This window comes from Malus domestica, chromosome 13, assembly GCF_042453785.1.
Source record: "Malus domestica chromosome 13, GDT2T_hap1".
In the NCBI taxonomy this organism is placed as follows: domain Eukaryota; kingdom Viridiplantae; phylum Streptophyta; class Magnoliopsida; order Rosales; family Rosaceae; genus Malus; species Malus domestica.
In genome coordinates, this window is record NC_091673.1 from 41,996,655 (window position 1) to 42,019,349 (window position 22,695).

General features: G+C 37.2%; 2 protein-coding genes, 1 long non-coding RNA gene and 1 other non-coding gene across 4 annotated transcripts; 2 read left to right on the forward strand and 2 right to left on the reverse strand.

Annotated features, from left to right (window-relative positions):
• Positions 1–327: 327 nt before the first annotated feature.
• Positions 328–11,426, forward strand: LOC103401293 (uncharacterized). The gene is made up of 5 exons (XR_003767997.2): positions 328–555; positions 646–749; positions 865–939; positions 1,047–1,141; positions 11,099–11,426. It is a non-coding gene; the product is annotated as an uncharacterized lncRNA (long non-coding RNA).
• Positions 11,427–11,471: 45 nt separating this feature from the next.
• Positions 11,472–12,225, reverse strand: LOC114820451 (uncharacterized). The gene is made up of 2 exons (XM_070811493.1): positions 11,806–12,225; positions 11,472–11,534 (listed from the first exon to the last, which is right to left on the reverse strand). The coding sequence occupies exons 1-2, from the start codon at positions 12,223–12,225 to the stop codon at positions 11,472–11,474; spliced, it is 483 nt and encodes a 160-aa protein (XP_070667594.1).
• A 633-nt stretch (positions 12,226–12,858) lies between these two features.
• On the reverse strand, positions 12,859–16,317 carry LOC139190996 (uncharacterized). The gene is made up of 5 exons (XM_070811494.1): positions 16,015–16,317; positions 15,425–15,898; positions 14,239–15,256; positions 13,973–14,142; positions 12,859–13,917 (listed from the first exon to the last, which is right to left on the reverse strand). Exons 1-5 carry the CDS (start codon positions 16,315–16,317, stop codon positions 12,859–12,861), a joined length of 3,024 nt encoding a protein of 1,007 aa, XP_070667595.1.
• A 234-nt stretch (positions 16,318–16,551) lies between these two features.
• Positions 16,552–16,655, forward strand: LOC114820797 (small nucleolar RNA R71). The gene has a single exon (XR_003768275.1). It is a non-coding gene; the product is annotated as a small nucleolar RNA R71 (small nucleolar RNA).
• The last annotated feature ends 6,040 nt before the right edge of the window (positions 16,656–22,695 follow it).

Below are 22,695 nucleotides of genomic sequence, written 5' to 3' on the forward strand. Positions count from 1 at the left end.
TCCATGTGCACAGCAGGCGTGCACCAACAATTTAAAACTTTGGATTCCCTTTTTGAAAGGCATGCAACTAGCATGCCGTGTGAAAGTGGCGTGCAGATTTTTTTTTTTTCTGTCTCTGTCAGTCATCAAACACAGAGCCCAAAGGGCTCTCTCCCCACAAACCGTGTCTTCGGGAGCCTAAAAGAAGAGGATGCGCCCACTTGTCATGCATCGGAAAGATGAGCGCCATAGGATTCCAAATCAAGGGTTAAGATCAACCCCATATGCCCATCTAGCTCTCTCTAGAAAAGTCTGAAAATGCTTTTACTCTCTCCATTTCACAGCAACTCTTTCTTCCTCCCATTTATTGTTTTTCTCATTTCTTTCGGATCCCATGTCTCTGTAAAACGAAAAATACCTCTTTCCCCCACATTTTTCCCTCCTTTCCACAGCTGCTTCTGCATCCTCGCTAAACGTGGCTTCCGTGCTGCAACCAACAGCCCAGCTATCTACACACCTCCGTGTTTCTCGAACACAACCATGGTGACAAGAGTGGAAAAGCTGAGATGAAGGAAGGTAAATCCCTCAAAAATCTTTTGGGTTCAGTTTCAGAGTTATGTGTATGAGTGAAATGCAGTGAGATCTAACACATGCATGTCGTTTCAGCTGTGTGAGGACCCCCAAGAGTTGCAAATCCGAGCCGACCTACACCACGTCCTTGTCTTTGCGGAAACCCGAAACCCTTCAACTTCTGCCATGGAAATGTGAAGGTAAGATATGTGCATCTGTTTAATGTTACTCGAGCAGCTCCATATGATGGGTTTTATGTCTCAGATACGCCATACTGCATGTGTATACTGATGTTTATTTCGTTTGTGGGCACAGGTCCTCGATCTGGAAGCTTAACCATGACAAGAAAAATGAAAACCAGCTACAATGTAGATCCAGTTCCTGCAAAAGGTAAAAATCTTGTACTCCGTAGGTTAATGAACCCCATGTTGTAAGAAAATAGCTTCATCACCTCTGCATGTAATTATAATGGTGTGGTATTTGTGCACAACACTCAGATCCGTGACAGACCGGAGAAAGAACTCTCAAAATGAAAATCCACTGGACATAAAGCATGGCACATCATGAAAGTCTTGATCTATCGATTATGAAGGTATAAACTCATCCCTGCTCTTGTTTAAATGTCATGATTAATTTCGTCCATGGAACTTTGAAAAATGTTAACAAAAACCATATGTATATGCGGGTTTGAACATGAATCGAACTAACAACATACAGACGAACATGATATGTGAAGGAAATCTTTTGGGAAAACATGTTCATTTGAGCAACATCATATAGCATGCAATTAACAATTAAAGGCGGAATCATGCTTGTATGCACTCAAAAAACAAAACATTACCATGAAATTCAAAGCCTAGTAGATTGGTGAACCAATATTCAACTCAAAACAAAGTGAGTTGAAATTAATACCTTTGTAGATTCCTCTTTGCATAAGCAAAGGCTAATCACCCAAAGAGATAGGGCCTTCATTCCTTGCTTCTTAGATCCATGGATTTGGATGGAAGAATAGGTTCTCCAAGTTCCCAAAATTGAGAACCTCTAAGTCTCTTCACCAAGGTTAGATTGTAGAAGAAATGAGTGACCTTGGAGTAGTAGGATTGCTAGATGTACCCTCCAAGGTGTTGGCCTCTTTAGAGAGAAAATGGAGAGACAATTCTCACCAATTTTCCCCAAAAATTAACCCTTTTAATCCTTAATGAATATTTGGCTATAAAGTCATTTATATAGTCACTTCTTTAAGTGACCTAAACAACCAAAAACCCTAATTCATCTTCATGGCCGGCCACCTAATGGGATTTGGGCTTTTTGGGCTTTAATGAATCTTTATACATTAAATTGTCATACAACTTAAGTTAATGGGCTTGACGTTCGAAGCCCATTGGGCCTTAAGGTCCAAAACTATCCCGAAGTCTTTAACGAACTTATTCGTTTGATTAATTAACATATTAATTAATCCTTGCCATAAATAAATGATTAAACCATTTAATCATTCTTACTCATTTCCGTTTAATCTCCAATCTCTACCTTTTATGGTGTGCGATCCGTTAGGTTCCTTTTAGCGAGGTAGTGGGCGATTAAAACCATTTTACATCGATTGTGAATTGAAACTATTTTCAATTCTCCCTTTAGTGATTACACACGTTTAGGGCTTCCACAAACCATGAGTGACACCTAGCAGCATATCATGGTTACCCAAGCTAATCAGAAGAGGTGGAGAACCTATTCAGTTCGAGATTACAAATGCAATACGGTCTTTCTCTAATCTAATACTCTTGACCACATTGTTTGGTTTGATAGTTTATTTTCTCATGTCTACTATCCAATGTGTGTCTTGTGCTTATATGATTTCCTTGAATGTGATTCGGAACGCATTCCCTAATCTCATTCATACTCTGGCCAGAGATTCAAATCATATCAGAGAGTATTCTCCCTCAAACGGTTTGAAGGTTAGAGATCCCTTGTTGCGCATTCACTTGTCTCCATAGCTAAGTGGCTTGACCCCAACGATGCCGTGGACACCCTCCTGATGGAGTGACTTTGACATAATCAAAGATCAAGGACTTAACCACAAGACAACTATGATGCCTCAGGTCAAAGGACTACTTTGCATTATGCCAACCATGAGTTCTCATGTGACATGGAATATGAGAACTCTTCGTTGATCGCGTTCAGTGAACTCATTCTCTATTGAGCACCTACCGTACTTGTCTTGATGTCACACACACCAATGATTCGAGACTAATCACTCTCCCTGAGAGAAGACATAGTACATACTGATCTTAACGGACTGTCAACGCCCAATCGGCAATCCTATGATCAGGAACGTTTAGGATGTGTCTACGAAAGAATGGTCTCATGAATCTAACTTCATTAGATTACATTCTCCCAATCACATATTCCTTGGACTTTATCGTTTAAGCATATAACATTTATATGAGACGGCTCAAACAATAATCTTTGCCCTTTATATGTAAAACTAGATTAGTTTTACATGTGAAATGTCCGTAAAGTATCATCACATGATTGGCTTTAGGGCACATTTCCAACAATCTCCCACTTGCACTAGAGCCAATCAGCTTGGTCATCTTGATGATACCTCTTCTGTAGTCATTTCATAAATGGCTGAATAGTAGGCCTAGACAGTGGATATCTATATGTGTTATCCATAGAAGCAACCTTGAGAATAACGACGTCACCATTATACATGATTCTCAATCATGTGGTTCAGTCTCTCATTTGAGTTCGGATCTTGATGAGACCTTGATTCCCAGGCTTGAGCTATCGCCCCATTAGTGTCATACACTTTCTGGTTGGAACCGAATAGAGAGTTCATAAATGAACTTTCCCATCCAAACAACATTGTTGTAAACTTCTATATGGCAATATATCTTGCATTCATAATGGAACACACTAAAGTCATTACTTTAATGTTTCCATCCAAATATCTCTTTAGTCATAATAAAGAGATATTCGTTTATCTCTTCATTCATAATGAAGAAACATCCAATGATGGATTAGATTCATAATCTAATACATTTACGCTTCCTTTTCGTTACTTTGATTCTTCCTCGATCTTTGAGGAATTTATCCTTTAGTATTTCTTAAATACTTAAGGACTCACTTGACAGTTGCCATGGTTCTGATCCTGGGCTTGCACTGATATCGTCTTGTACCGTTCTAGGTACAACTCATATCAATGTTTTTCATACAATATGAAATACATAAATAACCTTTCTGCGTATGCATAAAGGATTCAATTTACGCATTATTTCTTTGGGAGTCAAAGGGTACATTCCCTTTGAGAAGGGCAACTTGCTAGTCTCACTAGAATCGTCCTTCTTATTGAAGTTTATCATCATATGAGAAACTTCCTAGCATCCATTGTCTATTATTAGGGATTGATATAATCCAATTATATCATGAAATATATCATTATAGATTTCCATCCCATGTATATAGACTATATCTCCCATATACATTCTATCTTCATATAATGTATTAAAGTCATAACTTTAACGAAGAAGTATTCTTTTCATTTCCAAAATTAATATATCATATATATTTAAATTTTTAGGAACATGATTAACTCCCACTAATCTTTTGTAAAACTAGTAAACAAAAGATTCATTTACATCTTTATGAGAAATCAAACGATTTGATCCTTTTTCTCATAAAATGCAAATAGCTCCCACTAACTTGCTACGATCCATGATGGATGGATCTCTACAACTTACATGTATTGTGATTTATAGTTTTAGACATATATTATCAAGACTATCTTAATAATGGTTTCGGAAACCCATATTATGTCCAAACATTGAATCACCATTTAGTTGTAGCTAGCAATCTTCGAATTAATTGAAACCAAGACCATCTCAAAGATGTTTCTTCAAAGTCAACCATTCTCTTTGATTGTAGTCACCTTAAGCTACCAATTAGCTATGAAGGTTTCATTATTTCGAGTCAAATGGTACTTTACCATTTTCTTGAGTATATATCGTATATGCACTCAATGTAGTCATAAAGTTCAAAACCATTCAACTGAGACGGTTTATTAATCCTTATCGACTACCTTGGAGCTTGTGGTATAGGAACTAGGTTGTTATATTTGTTGATTACTATCTTGTCTCTCAAAGAACCCATTCTTCGAGTTCTATCTCTCGTTCATTTGCTTTTAGGCAAATCACATTGTAGAATTACAATGAACTACCCAACAAAACAACATTTGTTAGTTGGTTTATAGAAGCGATATCCAAAAGTTATTTTAAGGATATCCTACAAGATTGTTATTAAACAAATATTGCTTATTAGCACACAACCCCAAATCTTTAACATGCTTAAGATTTGTCTTTCTTTCCAACTACATCTTATGGAGTCATGAAAATATTGGAAGATCTTCTCATTGACAATCATATTGTTTTTAGAAGTATATATCCTATATATGGGTAATAGATAACATCTAACGAACTAAAACTTATTCGAGTTCGTTCTTCTCCTAATGGAGAAATACATTATCTTTTAATGCTATTTTCCTTGATATCTTTCAAGGAAACTTATCTAAAGTGTTACCTTTCTTGGATCAAATCTAAGGAGGTAAATACTTTAGATGTCTTACTCATCAACTTACATTACTTGAATTCTTTGAAACATTTTGCAAAGTATTCGGACTTGTGTTTATTCAAAATAAACTATAGTCCAACCGAGAGTGATCTTCGGTGAATGTCAATCAACATGAGTAGTATTTATGTTTGTGGACAAGTGCCACTAACATCTAAGTGAATTAACCTCAACAACTTTGTGATTCTTTCTTCTTTCCAAAAGAATAAAGATTCGAACATTTCGCCTCCATACAATTTTAACAAGAAGGTATTGGATCCGGATCTAACGATCCAAAGCGTCCATTTATGACCAACTCGTAATTTATGTTTTAGAGGTATCACAACTTTAGTTGGGATTAGTCACTACCTTGCAACCTTTTGGGTTTTAAGCATCATTATTTTCTAAACAGTTAACACTACCATATTATCTCTACTATAGAGACAATTAATTAGATTACCATAATCCAATTATTGATTAATAAAGAACATTGTTTTGTCAAACAAAACATTTATCCATTTCACATAGTGACGGAATTTAGTTCCTTAAAATTGGAATATAAAGACAATCTATGTTTTTCCAATTTCTTTGGTTGTTCATATGAGGAAGTAAGTACCAACTGCTTTCGCAGAGATCTACATTTGATTCACGTTTCGAATGTGAAGTACTTTCTCTTCTCTCATTAATCTTCTACTTCTTATTAGCCACACTTTTACAACGATTGTAAAACATAGTTACTAATACGGAATCATGCATTCAAGTAGAAGAACCAACTGTTTTGAACTATTCAAGAACAATTTTACAACACCTTCGAAAGGTGTGTTCTTGACACTTGCAAGACATTTCTTGCAAATACCCCTTCCAATGTCCATCCTTTCATAAAGAAAGTTTGTTCCCTTGGAGTTATTTATCTTCTTTATCTGACTTCTCCTTTTGACTACAATAGTCATGGTCCCTAAACTCCCACTATCTCTCTTGAAACCTTTTTCAATTGTGTTATACACATCAAACATTTTGGAGAGAGTGCGGTTATTGTTCACTACACAGTTTACAATAAACTTAGTGAACGATTAGTGTAGGGAAACAAAGGTGAAGTCCTTGCCTAGTTTCCGTCTCATTAAGTGGTTTTATCACTTCAACACTTAATGATTCAAAATCATTATAAATCCATGTTAATGGACTATTTTTGTCAACCAACCATTATGTTCTAAACATAATTACAAACTTTAAAGTGTTGTACAAGGCAACTCTTATTTCTTCACACAACAAATTGTAAATGAAGAATCATGGCACATTAACGTGTCCATGCCTTTGTGCTTTCTTCTCAAGTTCCTTGTTCATTTAACAAAGAAACAAGCACTAGGTGTTTGCATTGACTAAGGGTTGTTCAAAGCAACTCCTATTTCTTCATACAACAATTTGTAATTGAAGAATTATGACATTAAAAGTGTTGTCCTCTTTATGATAGACCTTTTCTAACATATTCTTCTAATGATACATTATCAATAGGAAGATTGTGAGGATGAGACTACTTTGGTACTTTTACAAGCCATTAAAGACAATCTATGGTTTTGTAGTACCAAGTCCGTAAACTAAACGTTCGGCTTTTATTTGTCAAGTGTTGGATAGCGTTTGCAAATATATTGGTAATCAAATACATAATGAATATAAATTGATTGATTTTAAGCCATTTGATTCGGGTCTTTAAATCAAAATAGCACCACCCACTATTTTTGGCAAATTCCATATCCCTCATTGGAATTCGAGAGTTTTGGATGAAACTCCTAGTAGGTTATGGGAGGCTCACTATTACCAAGCCCACCTCACGATGATACGATGTATGGCTAGCAACAATAATAATGAGAGAGTACGCTTACTCATTTGCAACTAATGCAAGTACCCATCTTATTTGGCCTCTAGAGAATGTCACCTCACAATGATATGATGTTGGCTCCATTTCACTTAGTTAAGTCATTCCCACCATGCTTAGTTCGTGAATAGCCTCACGATGATACGATGTCGGCCATCCTCGTTGCCTACACCAACCTCATCATATGTATATGGATTCCTCCTGAGTATAAGCATGCACTTTGTACTCCCCCATGATAGGGTGAAGCCGGTGTACAAGTCATAAACGATTGGATCCCACCACGGTGGAAGGCCACGAAGAGATATTCTAAACATCTCTCGCTTATCAACTTAATATTGATTTGGTTGAGGGTTTTAGGTCTCATCACATATAAATATTCATTTTAATCTCTATTAAAACAATTTTGGTCCTCTTACAACTATTGGTCCATCTCATTGTTTTAGTTGTACATAATACTCCCACTATGCTTTTAAAACGATTTTTAAAGCAAGAGTATATGATACTACTAACATAAACTTTGCATTCATTTGATGGACTATATAGTTGCCTTAGGGCCTTAGGATGATTATGAACCTTTGTTTAGATTCAACACGAGCCTTGTGTTGAATCTCGGTCTAGGGATGGTGATTAATTTTAGTTACGCATTTAATCACATTAAGGCGTGTTGTCTTAGGGGCGTTGGCCCAACTACTTCATTTTCATGCATATCAAATAAAGCAAGAAAGAAGTACTTCAAAGTAAAGGTGAGCTTATGCTCATTACAACATTTGCATTTAACAAATTACTTTAAAGTAAAGAAGAGCTTAAGCCCTTTTACAACATTTGATCAAATCAAATTACAACCAAAATCTAATCTACACATTCCCATGGTTCAAACAAATTTGAAACGCCTTTCACATAGCTCAATTATATTAGGCTTAGGTTCATAATCACCCTTTAATTAATTAACACTTTAACTAATTAAATGAATGCAACATTTTCATTTGGTTTTTGTATCCATAAAATTGATTTAAATGGAGCTAAACAAAATGAAAATCCAATTCTCATTTAAAGAGACAAAACAATTTTGTTCTCATCCTATTTGGGCCATCATGCAATTAACCTCAACTTTTGGGCCATATTGCAATAACAAAAACTTTTGGGGTCACTTTGTACAATACACAAAAGTCACAACTTCATGTAAATACAACTAGAACCCAAACTTTTAATAATGCAAAAACTTCATTAAAGGAACAAAACAATTTGTCCTTTAGCGTTTTTGGACCTAAACGTAAAAACGTAAACTTTTGGGCCAAAGTGCAAATACACAAAAGTATCAAAACTTTATGTAATTGCATAAAAGCCCCAAAAGTACTCCCTTTGAGGGAGTGGCCGGTTTTGGGGAGAGGATAAGAGTGATGTGTGTGTTGATTTGTGAGTTTTGTCAAAATTAATCATGCAAGTGTATGTGAAAGGATAAGTTTTGAAATAATTCAATCACAATTATTTCAATCATCATTTATACAAATATTTAACACTTTAAATACATGATAAATCATTTAAAAACAAATCACATAAACTTTATGAAATAAATCAAAACTTTGAATCAAAACACCAAACCTTTTTGTTCTTGGCAAGAACATCAAGAACAATGAAGAACATCCATGAAAAACCTAAATTTTTCCACGAACCTTTTCACCCAAAAACATTCCAAAACCATTCTTACTTAAGGGAAATAACATCTAACCAAACTAGGGTACTTAGGGGTTCCAAAGAACACATTAAAACACTTTTAACAAGTCAAACAAGAACCCAAAAAACCACCCTTTGGTTTTGGCCGAATTTTCCCAAAAGCATGGCACCAAATTTTAGCTCCAATATTCATGCTCATATGAACAACATCTACAACATTTGAGATAGCAAATTTTCCAACAAAATTTACTTTCAAAGAAGCAAGAATAAAGCTTGTAACAATTACAACTTTTAAATCACAAACTTATGAACTACAAAACACAAAAGGATTCACCAACTACTAGACCTAGGCTCTGATACCACTTGAAGGAAATCTTTTGGGAAAACATGTTCATTTGAGCAACATCATATAGCATGCAATTAACAATTAAAGGCGGAATCATGCTTGTATGCACTCAAAAAACAAAACATTACCATGAAATTCAAAGCCTAGTAGATTGGTGAACCAATATTCAACTCAAAACAAAGTGAGTTGAAATTAATACCTTTGTAGATTCCTCTTTGCATAAGAAAAGGCTAATCACCCAAAGAGATAGGGCCTTCATTCCTTGCTTCTTAGATCCATGGATTTGGATGGAAGAATAGGTTCTCCAAGTTCCCAAAATTGAGAACCTCTAAGTCTCTTCACCAAGGTTAGATTGTAGAAGAAATGAGTGACCTTGGAGTAGTAGGATTGCTAGATGTACCCTCCAAGGTGTTGGCCTCTTTAGAGAGAAAATGGAGAGACAATTCTCACCAATTTTCCCCAAAAATTAACCCTTTTAATCCTTAATGAATATTTGGCTATAAAGTCATTTATATAGTCACTTCTTTAAGTGACCTAAACAACCAAAAACCCTAATTCATCTTCATGGCCGGCCACCTAATGGGATTTGGGCTTTTTGGGCTTTAATGAATCTTTATTCATTAAATTGTCATACAACTTAAGTTAATGGGCTTGACGTTCGAAGCCCATTGGGCCTTAAGGTCCAAAACTATCCCGAAGTCTTTAACGAACTTATTCGTTTGATTAATTAACATATTAATTAATCCTTGCCATAAATAAATGATTAAACCATTTAATCATTCTTACTCATTTCCGTTTAATCTCCAATCTCTACCTTTTATGGTGTGCGATCCATTAGGTTCCTTTTAGCGAGGTAGTGGGCGATTAAAACCATTTTACATCGATTGTGAATTGAAACTATTTTCAATTCTCCCTTTAGTGATTACACACGTTTACGGCTTCCACAAACCATGAGTGACACCTAGCAGCATATCATGGTTACCCAAGCTAATCAGAAGAGGTGGAGAACCTATTCAGTTCGAGATTACAAATGCAATACGGTCTTTCTCTAATCTAATACTCTTGACCACATTGTTTGGTTTGATAGTTTATTTTCTCATGTCTACTATCCAATGTGTGTCTTGTGCTTATATGATTTCCTTGAATGTGATTCGGAACGCATTCCCTAATCTCATTCATACTCTAGCCAGAGATTCAAATCATATCAGAGAGTATTCTCCCTCAAACGGTTTGAAGGTTAGAGATCCCTTGTTGCGCATTCACTTGTCTCCATAGCTAAGTGGCTTGACCCCAACGATGCCGTGGACACCCTCATGATGGAGTGACTTTGACATAATCAAAGATCAAGGACTTAACCACAAGACAACTATGATGCCTCAGGTCAAAGGACTACTTTGCATTATCCCAACCATGAGTTCTCATGTGACATGGAATATGAGAACTCTTCGTTGATCGCGTTCAGTGAACTCATTCTCTATTGAGCACCTACCGTACTTGTCTTGATGTCACACACACCAATGATTCGAGACTAATCACTCTCCCTGAGAGAAGACATAGTACGTACTGATCTTAATGGACTGTCAACGCCCAATTGGCAATCCTATGATCAGGAACGTTTAGGATGTGTCTACGAAAGAATGGTCTCATGAATCTAACTTCATTAGATTACATTCTCCCAATCACATATTCCTTGGACTTTATCGTTTAAGCATATAACATTTATATGAGACGGCTCAAACAATAATCTTTGCCCTTTATATGTAAAACTAGATTAGTTTAACATGTGAAATGTTCGTAAAGTATCATCACATGATTGGCTTTAGGGCACATTTCCAACAATATGATGAAAGTGAACTTGAAATGCGGGAGACTTAACGAAGACTAAATGACCACGAAAAGTATGGACCCTAAAACGTAAAGGACCCCAGATTTGATGAACAAATAACAACATGAATAAGACCTTCAGAAAATATGACTTCCACAAGCTTGTGTGTTATAAGTGATACATAACCTGGATCATGAAAATCAAAGTGTCATTAGTCTTTCTGTTGTGAAATGTTCAGGAAATGTGGATCACTAATAGATCCGTGGGAAATAAAGTGGACGGACAAACATCAGCTTCAATAGACAAAAACGGCACAAGCTTCCAAGAGCCCAGATCGGTGAATCTGGGACGTAAAATTTCATATCCTTGCAAGTTGAATTGTTGTAGATCTGGTAATAAAAGTTGTACTCAGTTTTGTGGTGTATGGATTTGTGATTTAACTGTGGTTCTCCTCCATGCATCGCAAAACTGAGCTGCAGAAAATTAACTGGTCAAAATTTTGTCTCTGTGCTGGATCTGCAACAATCTCCCCCAAACTTGCATCTATGAATGACTTGTTATGTTGAGTGCTTTAAATTTCCAGCATAGTGTAGATGTGGTTGATGTGAACGTTAGACTTGCTGCTGGGTGCAGGATTCCAGCATAGGATGCGCTTTATTTTCCACGGTCGCAACCTGCAATTAACCAATATGCGTTAAAAAATTAAAATAAAATCAAATAAACTGGGTAAATAAAATCAACCTGCAATCTTCCATTTTTTGAATTTTTCGTTTTTTTTTTCTTTTTTTTTATGTATGTTTTTTTTTTAATTTATTTTTTTATTAAAGAGAAAATCAAACGAAATTTAAAATTAGGAAAGAGTTTAGAAAAATTGGGTTGCCTCCCAATTAGCGCTTTATTTTAAGTCTGTAGCTAGACGTTGCGGAAGTCCGGTGGCTAGATCACTGGTTCCTTCAGAGTCAAAGACTCGTATGCAGTATCAAAAGGTGACTCCACGTATGGTTTCAGCCTATGACCGTTCACCTTGAATGCGTTGCCTTGGGCCTCATTAGTTATTTCAACTGCCCCATGAGAAAATACTTTTGTAACTAGATATGGCCCAGTCCAACGAGATTGCAATTTCCCTAGAAACAACTTTAGCCTTGAACTGAATAGCATAACCTTTTGCCCTGGCTGAAATTCTTTCCGTAAAATTTGACTATCAAGAAACGCTTTAGTTCTTTCCTTGTAGATGCGAGAACTTTCATAAGCAGCCTGACGAATTTCGTCCAGCTCATTGAGCTGCAATTTACGTTGTTCCCCAGCTGAGTCATACGAAAAATTTAACTCTTTAATTGCCCAATAAGCCTTATGCTCAAGCTCCATAGGTAGATGACATGCTTTCCCATAAACGAGTCGAAATGGTGACATCCCAATAGGAGTTTTTTAAGTTGTCCTGTAGGCCCACAATGCATCATTTAATTTTAAACTCCAATCTTTACGTGTTGAACCAACTGTTTTCTCCAAAATGCGTTTTAATTCTCTGTTTGAAACTTCCACTTGCCCAGATGTCTGTGGATGATAAGGTGTAGCCACACGATGATTAATCCCATATTTTGCCAACAAATTAGCAAATGGTTTATTAATAAAGTGCTTCCCCCCATCAGTAAGAATAACGCGTTGAATTCCAAAACGCGGAAATATAACCCCTTGGAGGAACTTCAGGACCACTAATCCCTAATTAGTTGGTGCTGCAATGGCCTCGACCCACTTAGAAACATACTCCACAGCAACTAAACTATATTGGTTCCCATGGGAAGATGGAAATGGTCCCATGAAATCAATACCCCAAACGTTAAATAATTCAACAATCAAAATACTTTGCTGGGGCATCTCATTCCTTTTGGACTAGTTGCCGACTCTTTGACACCTATCACAAGCCTTGCACCAATTATGTGCCTCTTTAAAAAGTGTAGGCCAAAATAACCCACTTTGCAAAATCTTCTCTGCTGTCCTTTTCTATCCAAAATATCCCCCGCAAGCAAAATGATGAGCAAACTTTAAAACACTTTCCTGTTCGGCTTCAGGAATACACCTGCGAATAATCTGGTCTGGGCAATACTTAAATAGGTATGGTTCATCCCAGAAATAATCCTTGACATCAGATAAAAACTTCTTTTTCTGCTGCAATGTTAATTCTGGATGCACTACACCTTTAACCAAATAATTAACAATATCAGCGAACCATGGTGTACGGAATTGGACTGCAAATAATTGTTCATCTGGAAAACTTTCCCTCAGTGGTAGGGAATCCTCTTCTGAAGCTGTGGGAATAATTAATCTAGATAAATGGTCAGCCACCACATTTTCACTACCTTTTTTATTTTTGATTTCTAAGTCAAACTCTTGCAATAAAAGAATCCAACGTATCAATCGAGGCTTAGCCTCTTTTTTAGACAACAAATATTTCAAAGCTGCATGATCTGTATAAACAATCACTTTAGCCCCAACTAAATACGAACGAAATTTTTCCAATGCAAAAACAATTGCCAACAATTCATTCTCTATGGTAGCATAGTTGAGTTGTGCATCATTGAGGGTTCGACTAGCATAATAAATAACTTGGGGAAGTCTATCTTTCCGCTGTCCAAGAACTGCTCCCACTGCATAATCTGATGCGTCACACATCAATTCAAAAGGTAGGCTCCAATTAGGCGCTGCAATAATGGGTGCTGTAGTGAGGAGTGTCTTTAAGTTCTTGAAGGCCTCCAAACAAGCCTCATCAAAAACAAAAGGTGCATCCTTAGCCAATAAATTACACAATGGTCGGCTAATCTTGGAGAAATCTTTGATGAACCGTCTATAAAACCCGGCATGACCAAGAAAAGATCGAACACTCTTAACAATTGTTGGGGGTGGCAACTTTTCAATTGCATCAATTTTAGCCTTATCAACTTCAATACCCCTGTTAGAAATCAAGTGGCCTAGGACAATTCCCTGCTTAACCATGAAATGACACTTTTCCCAATTTAAAACCAGGTTGGTCTTAATGCACCTTTCAAGAACTAGAGATAAATTCTGCAAACATTGGTCAAAAGAATCCCCAAAAACAGAAAAAGTCATCCATAAATACCTCAACTATATGTTCAACTAACCCGGTAAATATGCTCATCATGCAACGCTGAAATGTGGCAGACGCATTGCACAAACCAAAAGGCATTCTTCTATATGCAAAAGTCCCAAAAGGACAAGTAAAGGTTGTCTTTTCTTGATCCTCAGGGGCAACTGGAATCTGGTTATACCCTGAATAGCCATCCAAGAAACAATAGAAAGCACGACCAGCCAACCTTTCCAACATTTGATCAATGAATGGCAATGGAAAATGATCTTTTCTAGTACCTGCATTGATCTTTCTATAATCAACACACATACGCCACCCAGTAGTCAAACGAGTAGGTACAAGTTCATTATTATCATTCCTCACAACTGTAATACCAGAACGCTTTGGCACTACTTGAGTTGGACTAATCCACTTACTATCTGAAATGGGATAAATCATCCCAGCATCTAAAAGTTTCATAACTTCATTACGAACAACTTCTTTCATAATTGGATTCAAACGATGTTGAGCGTCAATGGCAGGCTTTACTCCATCTTCCATCAAAATTTTGTGCATACAAATTGTAGGGCTGATCCCTTTAATGTCAGCTATAGTCCAGCCAATTGCATCTTGATGACTCCTTAAAATGCGCAACAATTTATCTTCTTCTGTTGATGATAAATCAGCAGCTATAATAACTGGCAGCGAAGAATCTGCACCCAAATAAGCATATTTCAAGTGTTCTGGAAGCACCTTTAACTCCAGTTTAGGTGGCTGTACCTTAGAAGGCTGCAACAGCTTTTTGGGTTCCCCCAAACTCTCAAAAACATGCCTCCAATGTGGGGGTTGAAATGAAACACTTTCCAAAGCCAACACATACTCAAAAACCTCTTCATCTTCTGTATTTTTCTTCTCAAACCCATGCAACACATTTAACAATGGATCATATGTCAAACGTGGCATAATTTCAGCATGAAATAAGCTGTCAAGCACATCAATACGCATACAATCATGCACATCACCTGGCCTTTTAGTAGCTTCAAACAAACTGAACACAACAGATTTATCTTGCACTCTAAGTGTAAGTGTTCCAGCCTCTACATCAATTAACGTTCTAGCTGTTGCCATGAAGGGACATCCCAAAATAATCGGTGTTTGCATATCTTCATCCATATCCAAAATCACAAAATCTGCAGGAAGATAGAGATTATCCACTTTAATAATTAGGTCTTCAATAATACCCCTTGGATAAGCAACTGAACGGTCCGCTAGTTGTAGAATAACTGATGTAGGCTTGATTTCTCCTTGTCCTAGTCTCTGAAAAACAGAAAAAGACTTTAAATTAATACTAGCACCTAAATCAATTAAAGCACGTTTAAAATGAGAATTTCCAATTGTGCATGAAATTGTAAAACTCCCTGGATCTCGTTTCTTTAGGGGCAACTTGTGAAGCAGAACAGCGCTGCACTATTCTGTAAGAATCACTTTCTCAAAATCAACAAGCTTCTTTTTCTTTGTGTAAACATCTTTCAAAAACTTAACATAAGACAGAATGTTCTTGATGGCATCAATTAACGGCAGATTAATCTGAACCTTAGACAAAGTCTTCATAAAATCTGCCAATTGTTGATCTTTAACTTTAGGCTTCAATCTTTCGGGATAAGGCATAGGTGGCTCATACACGCGATCCGTAACAATATTTGCACCATTTTCGGAACTGTTCAAGGACTGTTCAGAATCTTTCGAATTGGTAGATTTTTCAACATTCCCCGAATCTGTTTTTGGCTGCGAAGCCACCCGCGAATTTTGATCGCAATTTTCATCCCTGTTATCAAAACTTTTGCCGGAACGTAGAACTCTAACTGCCTTGCAATCGGCACCTCCCTTAGGATTTGGTTCGGTTTGACTGGGAAATGTACCCGGTGCCCTTCCAGAAACCTGCAAAGCAATCTGCCCCATCTGTTTTCCATGTTTTTCACTGTTGCCTGTAGATTTTGAATTTCTTGAGTGGTACTATTTGCCAATTTTTCAATTGCAACCTCCCAAGCAGCCTTAGGTGCAGCAGGTTGCTGTACCTGCTGTTGGAATTGAGGCCTAGTGTGCTGTTCCTTGTCCGACCTTAGATTAGGATGATCTCTCCAACCTGGGTTGTAGAAATTAGAATACGGATCATATCGGGGGCGCTGGAAATTGTTAAATGCATTAACTTGCTCTGCTGTAAAATCTGGAGAAACATCTTTATGTGGGCAGCTCATAAAATCGTGAGCTATCATGTTGCAAATGCTGCAGACAGCTTGTAAGGGCTGCTGTACAGCAACCTGTGAACCTGGTATTCTCTGTAATAACATGTCAAATTTTGCGTCAAGCCTTTTCTCCATTTTTTCAATTTATGCTATAACATACGGAGAACCGTTAGACATCTCAAAAATAGACCTAGATTGTGGCTGCTCAACTGCCCACTGCTGTGTATCTGCTGCCATTTTTTCAAATAACAAACAAGCCTCTTGTACATTTTTGTCTTTGTACGAACCTCCGCATGAAGTGTTGACAAGTGTTTTTGTAGTCATATTCAACCCTCTAAAAAATATATGCATTTGATCAGTAGTGTTAATACCCGAATGCGGACATTTTCTAATCAACTCTTTGAACCGCTCCCATCCCTCATGAAACTCCTCATTTGGTTTTGGGCAAAAGATAAAATCTGAGTTCTCATGTCAAGAGTCTTAGAAGCCGGATAATACTTGTTTAAAAAATTTTCACCGAGTTGGGCCCAAGTACTAATGCTTCCAGATGGGAGTGTGAGGAGCCATCTCCTTGCTTGATCTTTTATTGTGTATGGAAATAATTGCAGCTTAATAGATTCAGCTGAAAATCCCCTCACCAAAATGTTTTTGCACCCCATTAAAAATTCTGCAATGTGCATGTTAGGATCATCAGATGATAACCTATGAAATGTAGGTAGAATATTCAACATGTGCTGCTTTATTTCAAATGCAGTCCCTTCCTCCACTGTCGGATAAGTAATGCAACTTGGTATATTTGTGGTATGGGCAGTCAGTGAATCACCTAGGGGCAGACCTGCCTCTGGAATTACAAATGCCATTTTTTCTTTGTTGTACAGGTCCCCAGAAAAGACTGATTGCAAAAATGTCTCCTGCAGAGGACGAACCTTCTGCAAAGTTTGCTCCCAGCGTTTCCTCCTTAAATTTAGCTCAAGTTCTGGATCAAGTGGAATCAATTTCTGCACTGTTGAATGGGTGCTGACCATGCACAGATTTCTGAAATCTGCATTGTTGTACTGTTGTAATCTGTAAAAATAAAATAAAAACAAAAATTAATTTTTTTTTATTTGTATGAACAGCAATAACTAATTGAAAATCTGATTAGTAGGGATTATTTTAAATAATCCCCGGCATGTTGGAAGTATGCCCACAAAGCCACTCATTTGATGTAATAGCTTTTTGGAATACTTGTTCTGTTAAACTTTTATATGTTTAATGGAGGGCAAATCTTATTGTTAATCACTATTTATTGTATCATGTGTTTATGCAATAAAGGAATCCAAGGAATGTATTTGTTCTAAGAGATAAGTGATCTAATGAGTTAGATTATCGAGACCTTTCACTTAGATTCATTCCTAAAACGTTCCTAGCCATAGGATTGCTAATTGGGCATTGACAATCCGCTAAGGCTAGTATGTGTTATGTTGACTCAATCGTGAGTATAACTAGTCTCAAGTCATTTGGTGTTGGACACTAAGACAAACACATAGGTGCTCAAAAGAGTACTCGAGTTCACTGAACTACGATCAAAAGAGAGTTCGAACATACATGTCATGTATGAACTCTAAGGTTGCAACATGCAAAGTAGTCCTTGGACCTGAGGCATCATAGATGTCTAATGGTTAGGTCCTTGATCTTTGATCATGTCAACGGCATTCCTTTGGAGTGTCCATGGCATTGTTGGGGTCAAGCTATCTAGTCATGTAGGCATATGAGTGCACAACAAGGGATCTCTAACCTTCCATGGTGGAGGGAGAATACTCTAAGATATGATTCTAAAGTCTTTGGCCAAAGCAAATGAATATGACTTAGGAAGTTTGTTCCAAATCATATTCAAGGGAATCATATAGGAAAGTATCACATTGGATAGTAGACATGAAACAAACTATCACTTAAACAATGTGATTAAGAGTATTGTATTAGAGAAGGACCGTATTGCATTGTAGTTGTAACTGGATAGGTTCTCCAATCAATTCTACTTAGCTTGGGTAACCATGACATACTGCTAGGTGTCACTCATGGTTTGTGGAAGCCCAAATGATTAGGTAACACTAATCATTAAAGGGAGAATTGAAATGTGGTTTCAATTCACAATCGATAGTTAAGAGTAGCATCGCCCACTACCTCGCTAATTGGAACCTAATGGATCGTACACTGAGTAAGGATGTATGTGAAGAAATTATATGAAATGGATAAGCAATTAAATGGTTTAATTGAAGAATGGTCAAGATTAATTAATTAGTTAATTAATTTTACGAAAGGTTCGTATTGGGCTTATATGTTGGTTTTGGGTTTCGGGACCCAAAAGCGTTTTGGTCCAAAAGGCCCATTATGTTTAAGTTGTATGACAACAAAAACAAAATGGGCAAATTAGCCCAATAACAAGGAGAGGCCGGCCATTAGGGTGAATGGGCAAGCTTGCTTAATTACAAGTTTGCCACTCACCAAAGAAAATGTTATAAAAGCAACTTTATAGCAATTTTCTCATAAGGGGTTCTTCTTGTTGAAATTGGGTAAAAAATTTTCTCCATTTTCTTCTAAGGAGGTCGGCCACTAAGGGAGGGGACATCTAGCAATCTCTTCTTCCCTTAGTAATCCATTTCATCTTCACAAGATACAACCTTGGTGAAGAGACTTAGAGACATCAAGCTTTTGGTGTTTTGGAGAACAAATCCTTATTTCCTCAAATCTCCAAAGGAGCACTAAAGGGAGGAAAACACAAGGAGGATTCAAGGAGCTTGGAGGTGACTTGAAGGCCCTCCACTTGGGTGAATCCCTTGTGTAATCAAGGATGAGCTTCAAGGGTAAAGAATCACTAAATTCTTCTTTCTCTTTAATGTTGTTAAAGAGTTTATTTTGGTTCACCATATACTAGGCTTTGAAAGTCATGGGTTTTATGAATTGTTTTTGGATGCATGCCTACTTTAAAGTGTTAATAGCTTGCATGTGTATTCAAATGTTCATACTTGTTCTTAGCTAGGACAAAATTTTTCCTTCACGGCAACGGCGCCATTTTCTTGATAGGATTTTTACTACTCATGTGAACGGGCTTAAATCTCCTATTTTACTTGCAAGAATCACAAGGTTATTGTAGTATAAATGGATCTCGCAAGCTATGCCTAAGAAGCAAGAAGGGGAAGCTGTGCCATCTTCAAACAAAAACAATGATGAGCCTGCCAAACCCATAACAAACAAAGAGAGTGTGACACCCTCAAAAGGATCAAACACACCCGTCTTCTGATACATCACCATGTTGAGAAGAAAGAATGGGCAATCCCTGTTCGAAACTAGAACAAGCAAAGCTAACACACAGCTGCTCATGGATGATGTAATGTTGCTCAAGACAAATGTCGTTTTACCTCTGACATAGCTAGGTGATGCTAAGGTTTCAAAACCACCACAAGGTTTCATAAAACCCTTGCCAAATGAGGCAAAACCAAGCTATCTTCCAACCAAGAGGACTGAAGAAGGCTTCGACCCAAATGGCTATAAACTCATGTCAAAGGCTGGGTACAATTTTGCCTCCCCTTCAAATCTTGGAAATAAGGTTTCAGACACCGTCAACAACAAAGAACGTGACATCACCGAGACTCAAAAGAAGTTGAAGGAGCATGGTTACGGAGTTGACAATAACAAAGATGGACTTGGCTTCACACCAAATAAGCTTGTAAAGATTTCAAGAAAAGCAAAAAACGCTAGCGCTCAACACATCAGCATAAGCGTTGAACAAAATCAAGAGGAGCATAAACCTACCCCTCGAATGTCAGTCTTTGATAGGCTAAACCGTTCAAAACCCAGAATGTCAGCACTTGATTGCATTGGTGGTCAAGACCAAACCTCTGTCTTCAAAAGGCTTAACACGCCAACACCCCAAAGCTCTGTTTTTTAAAGGTTGTCAAAACCTAAGAAACAAAGCAACATGGCTAGCTCTCCTCCATGACGGTCAGCCTTGGAAAGACTCGAAGAAACTAAAAAGCCTTCTAGAAAGAGAAAGACAATGCTAAAGGAAGAAAAACTCAATGGTCTAGCAAAAAAAGACGACGTTCGAAGCTATGAAATGCTAAGCAACATTGGAGGTTGACATAAAATTGAAGGGAAAATTATGAGTTTAACACATGGGATTTCCAAATGACTAGCATGCATATACAATTCAAAATTTATATACATGAGCAACGGAGGTAATTTATCAAATAATATCAAAGCTATAGTCATGCAAATCCCCTTCAAGGTTCATAGGTTTATATATAATGCATCAAAACATTTTAGTAAAGAACAAAGTGAAAGTTTAGTCTTATACCTCTTGATCTAGACTTGAGACCAAGGATGGACCACCTCCAAGCCCTTTGTTCCTTGAAGTCCTTGAGCCTAGCCTCCCTCCTTGCCTCCTCCACTTTGTTAGTAAGAGTGCTCCAAGGTTCTCCTTTAGTCTCCAAAGGAGAAGATCTCTAAAGATCCACACCCATTAGTGTAGTGAGATGGATGGAGGAATAACCAAAAGGGTGAAAGATTGTTAGTAAATTCACCCTCTAGGTGGCCGGCCTTTGTGGTTTTAGAGAGCTATTTTCTTTTGCCTCTTTGTTGTTCAAAAACACACAAAAACTCTAATGAACTTTGTGCTATAAAGTTCCTTATATAGACAAAAAGAAACCTAGTCAACAACTTGACTAAATATCTCTCCCAAAGCCTTTAAGTGGCCGGCCCTTTAGTGTTTGGTTTGGGCTTTGGGCTTTGGGCTTTTATTATTTCAAGTCATCCTATGCTTGAATAAGGTTTAGGCCCAATGGGTTTAGGCCCAATGGGCCCAATTAAACCCGAACGTTTCTTTAAGCCCAAAACGATCTTTTATCGCTTTTATGATTTCTTTAGACTTTCTAAATTAATCACAACACTTAATTAATCCAATTAATTATTTCCATCATCCATTAATTACTCACTACAGGAGTGTATCGGTGTACAATCATTTTAGGTTCTAATTAGCAAGGCAGTGAGGTGATTGACATCAATCCAATTGATTATATTTAATCCAATCACTTAGTGAATTAAAACTTCATTTTAATTCACCTTTCTTCTTTGATGACTACATTTAATCATCTAGAAGAACTCACAAGCTATGAGTGACATCTAACCATATGTCATAGCTACCCAAGCCAATGTAGAAGTTGTTCGGAGAACCTATTCAGGTGGAATTACAATGTAATTCGATCCTTCTCTAAAACAATACTCTCAATCACATTACTAGGGTATGGATATATTATGCCAAACCCCTTATGTGATTATTCCTTCTTATATGATTCTATTGAGTCGTATAGGAACGCTTTCCTTTATTACGCTCGATACTTCGGCCGAAGATTCCCGAATCATATCTTAGAGTATTCTTCCTCTCTAATCGAGGATTTGAGATTCCTTGTTGCGCATTCACTTGCCTTCATGACTAAGTGGCTTAACCCCAATTATGCCGTGGACATCCGCGAATGGGGTGACTTTGACATAATCAAAGATTAAGTACTTAGCCACAAGGCAACGACGATGCCTCAGGTCAAAGGACTACTTACATTATTCCAACCATTAGATTTACTTGCTTGACATGTGAGTAGACCTCCATGCAAGTACTCTCGTTCGATTGTGTTCAGTGAACTCATTCTCTTAATGAGCACCTACATACTTGTCTTAGTGTCACAACACGAATGGGATGAGACTTTCCATCCTTCCATTTGAAGCGGACACAGTATGTACCGGTCTAAGCATTGTCAGTTTCCCTCCAACAATCCAATGACTATGAACCTTTTGGACATAATGGCTATGTGAAGAAGGTATCTGTAGTCTAACATCATTAGATTACTTCTTCAATCGATCCATTGTCCATGGATACACTATTTAGGACATATATCGTTTATTGAGATAGTCCTAATTCGTGTCTTTGCCATTTGATGTATAAGAGTCATCCATACATCGATTCATTTGTCCTGAAAGGTTTCTTCCAAAGATTGACTTTCAGGGCATATTTCCAAGAATCTCCCACTTGCACTAAAGTCAATCACTAGTGTATCTTATACATCTTGTTAAGAGAGCTTATGCTCGTAGGTTAACTTGGTTATGTATTAATCCCTTTTATTATTTAAAAGGGATTTTCTTATCAAATGTTTCCAAAACATTTGATGATGTCTCTTTATTGTGTTCGAATACTTTGATGAGACCTTGATTCCATTGTTGGAAATATGCCCTGAAAGTCAATCTTTGGAAGAAACCATTCAGGATAATTGAATCGATGTATGGATGACTCTTATACATCAAATGGCGAAGATACTAATTAGGACTATCTTAATAAACGATATATGTCCTAAATAGTGTATCCATGGACAATGGATCGATTGAAGAAGTAATCTAATGATGTTAGACTACAGGGACCTTCTTCACATAACCAAATGTCCAAAAAGGTTCCTGGTCATTGGATTGTCGGAGGGATACTGACAATGC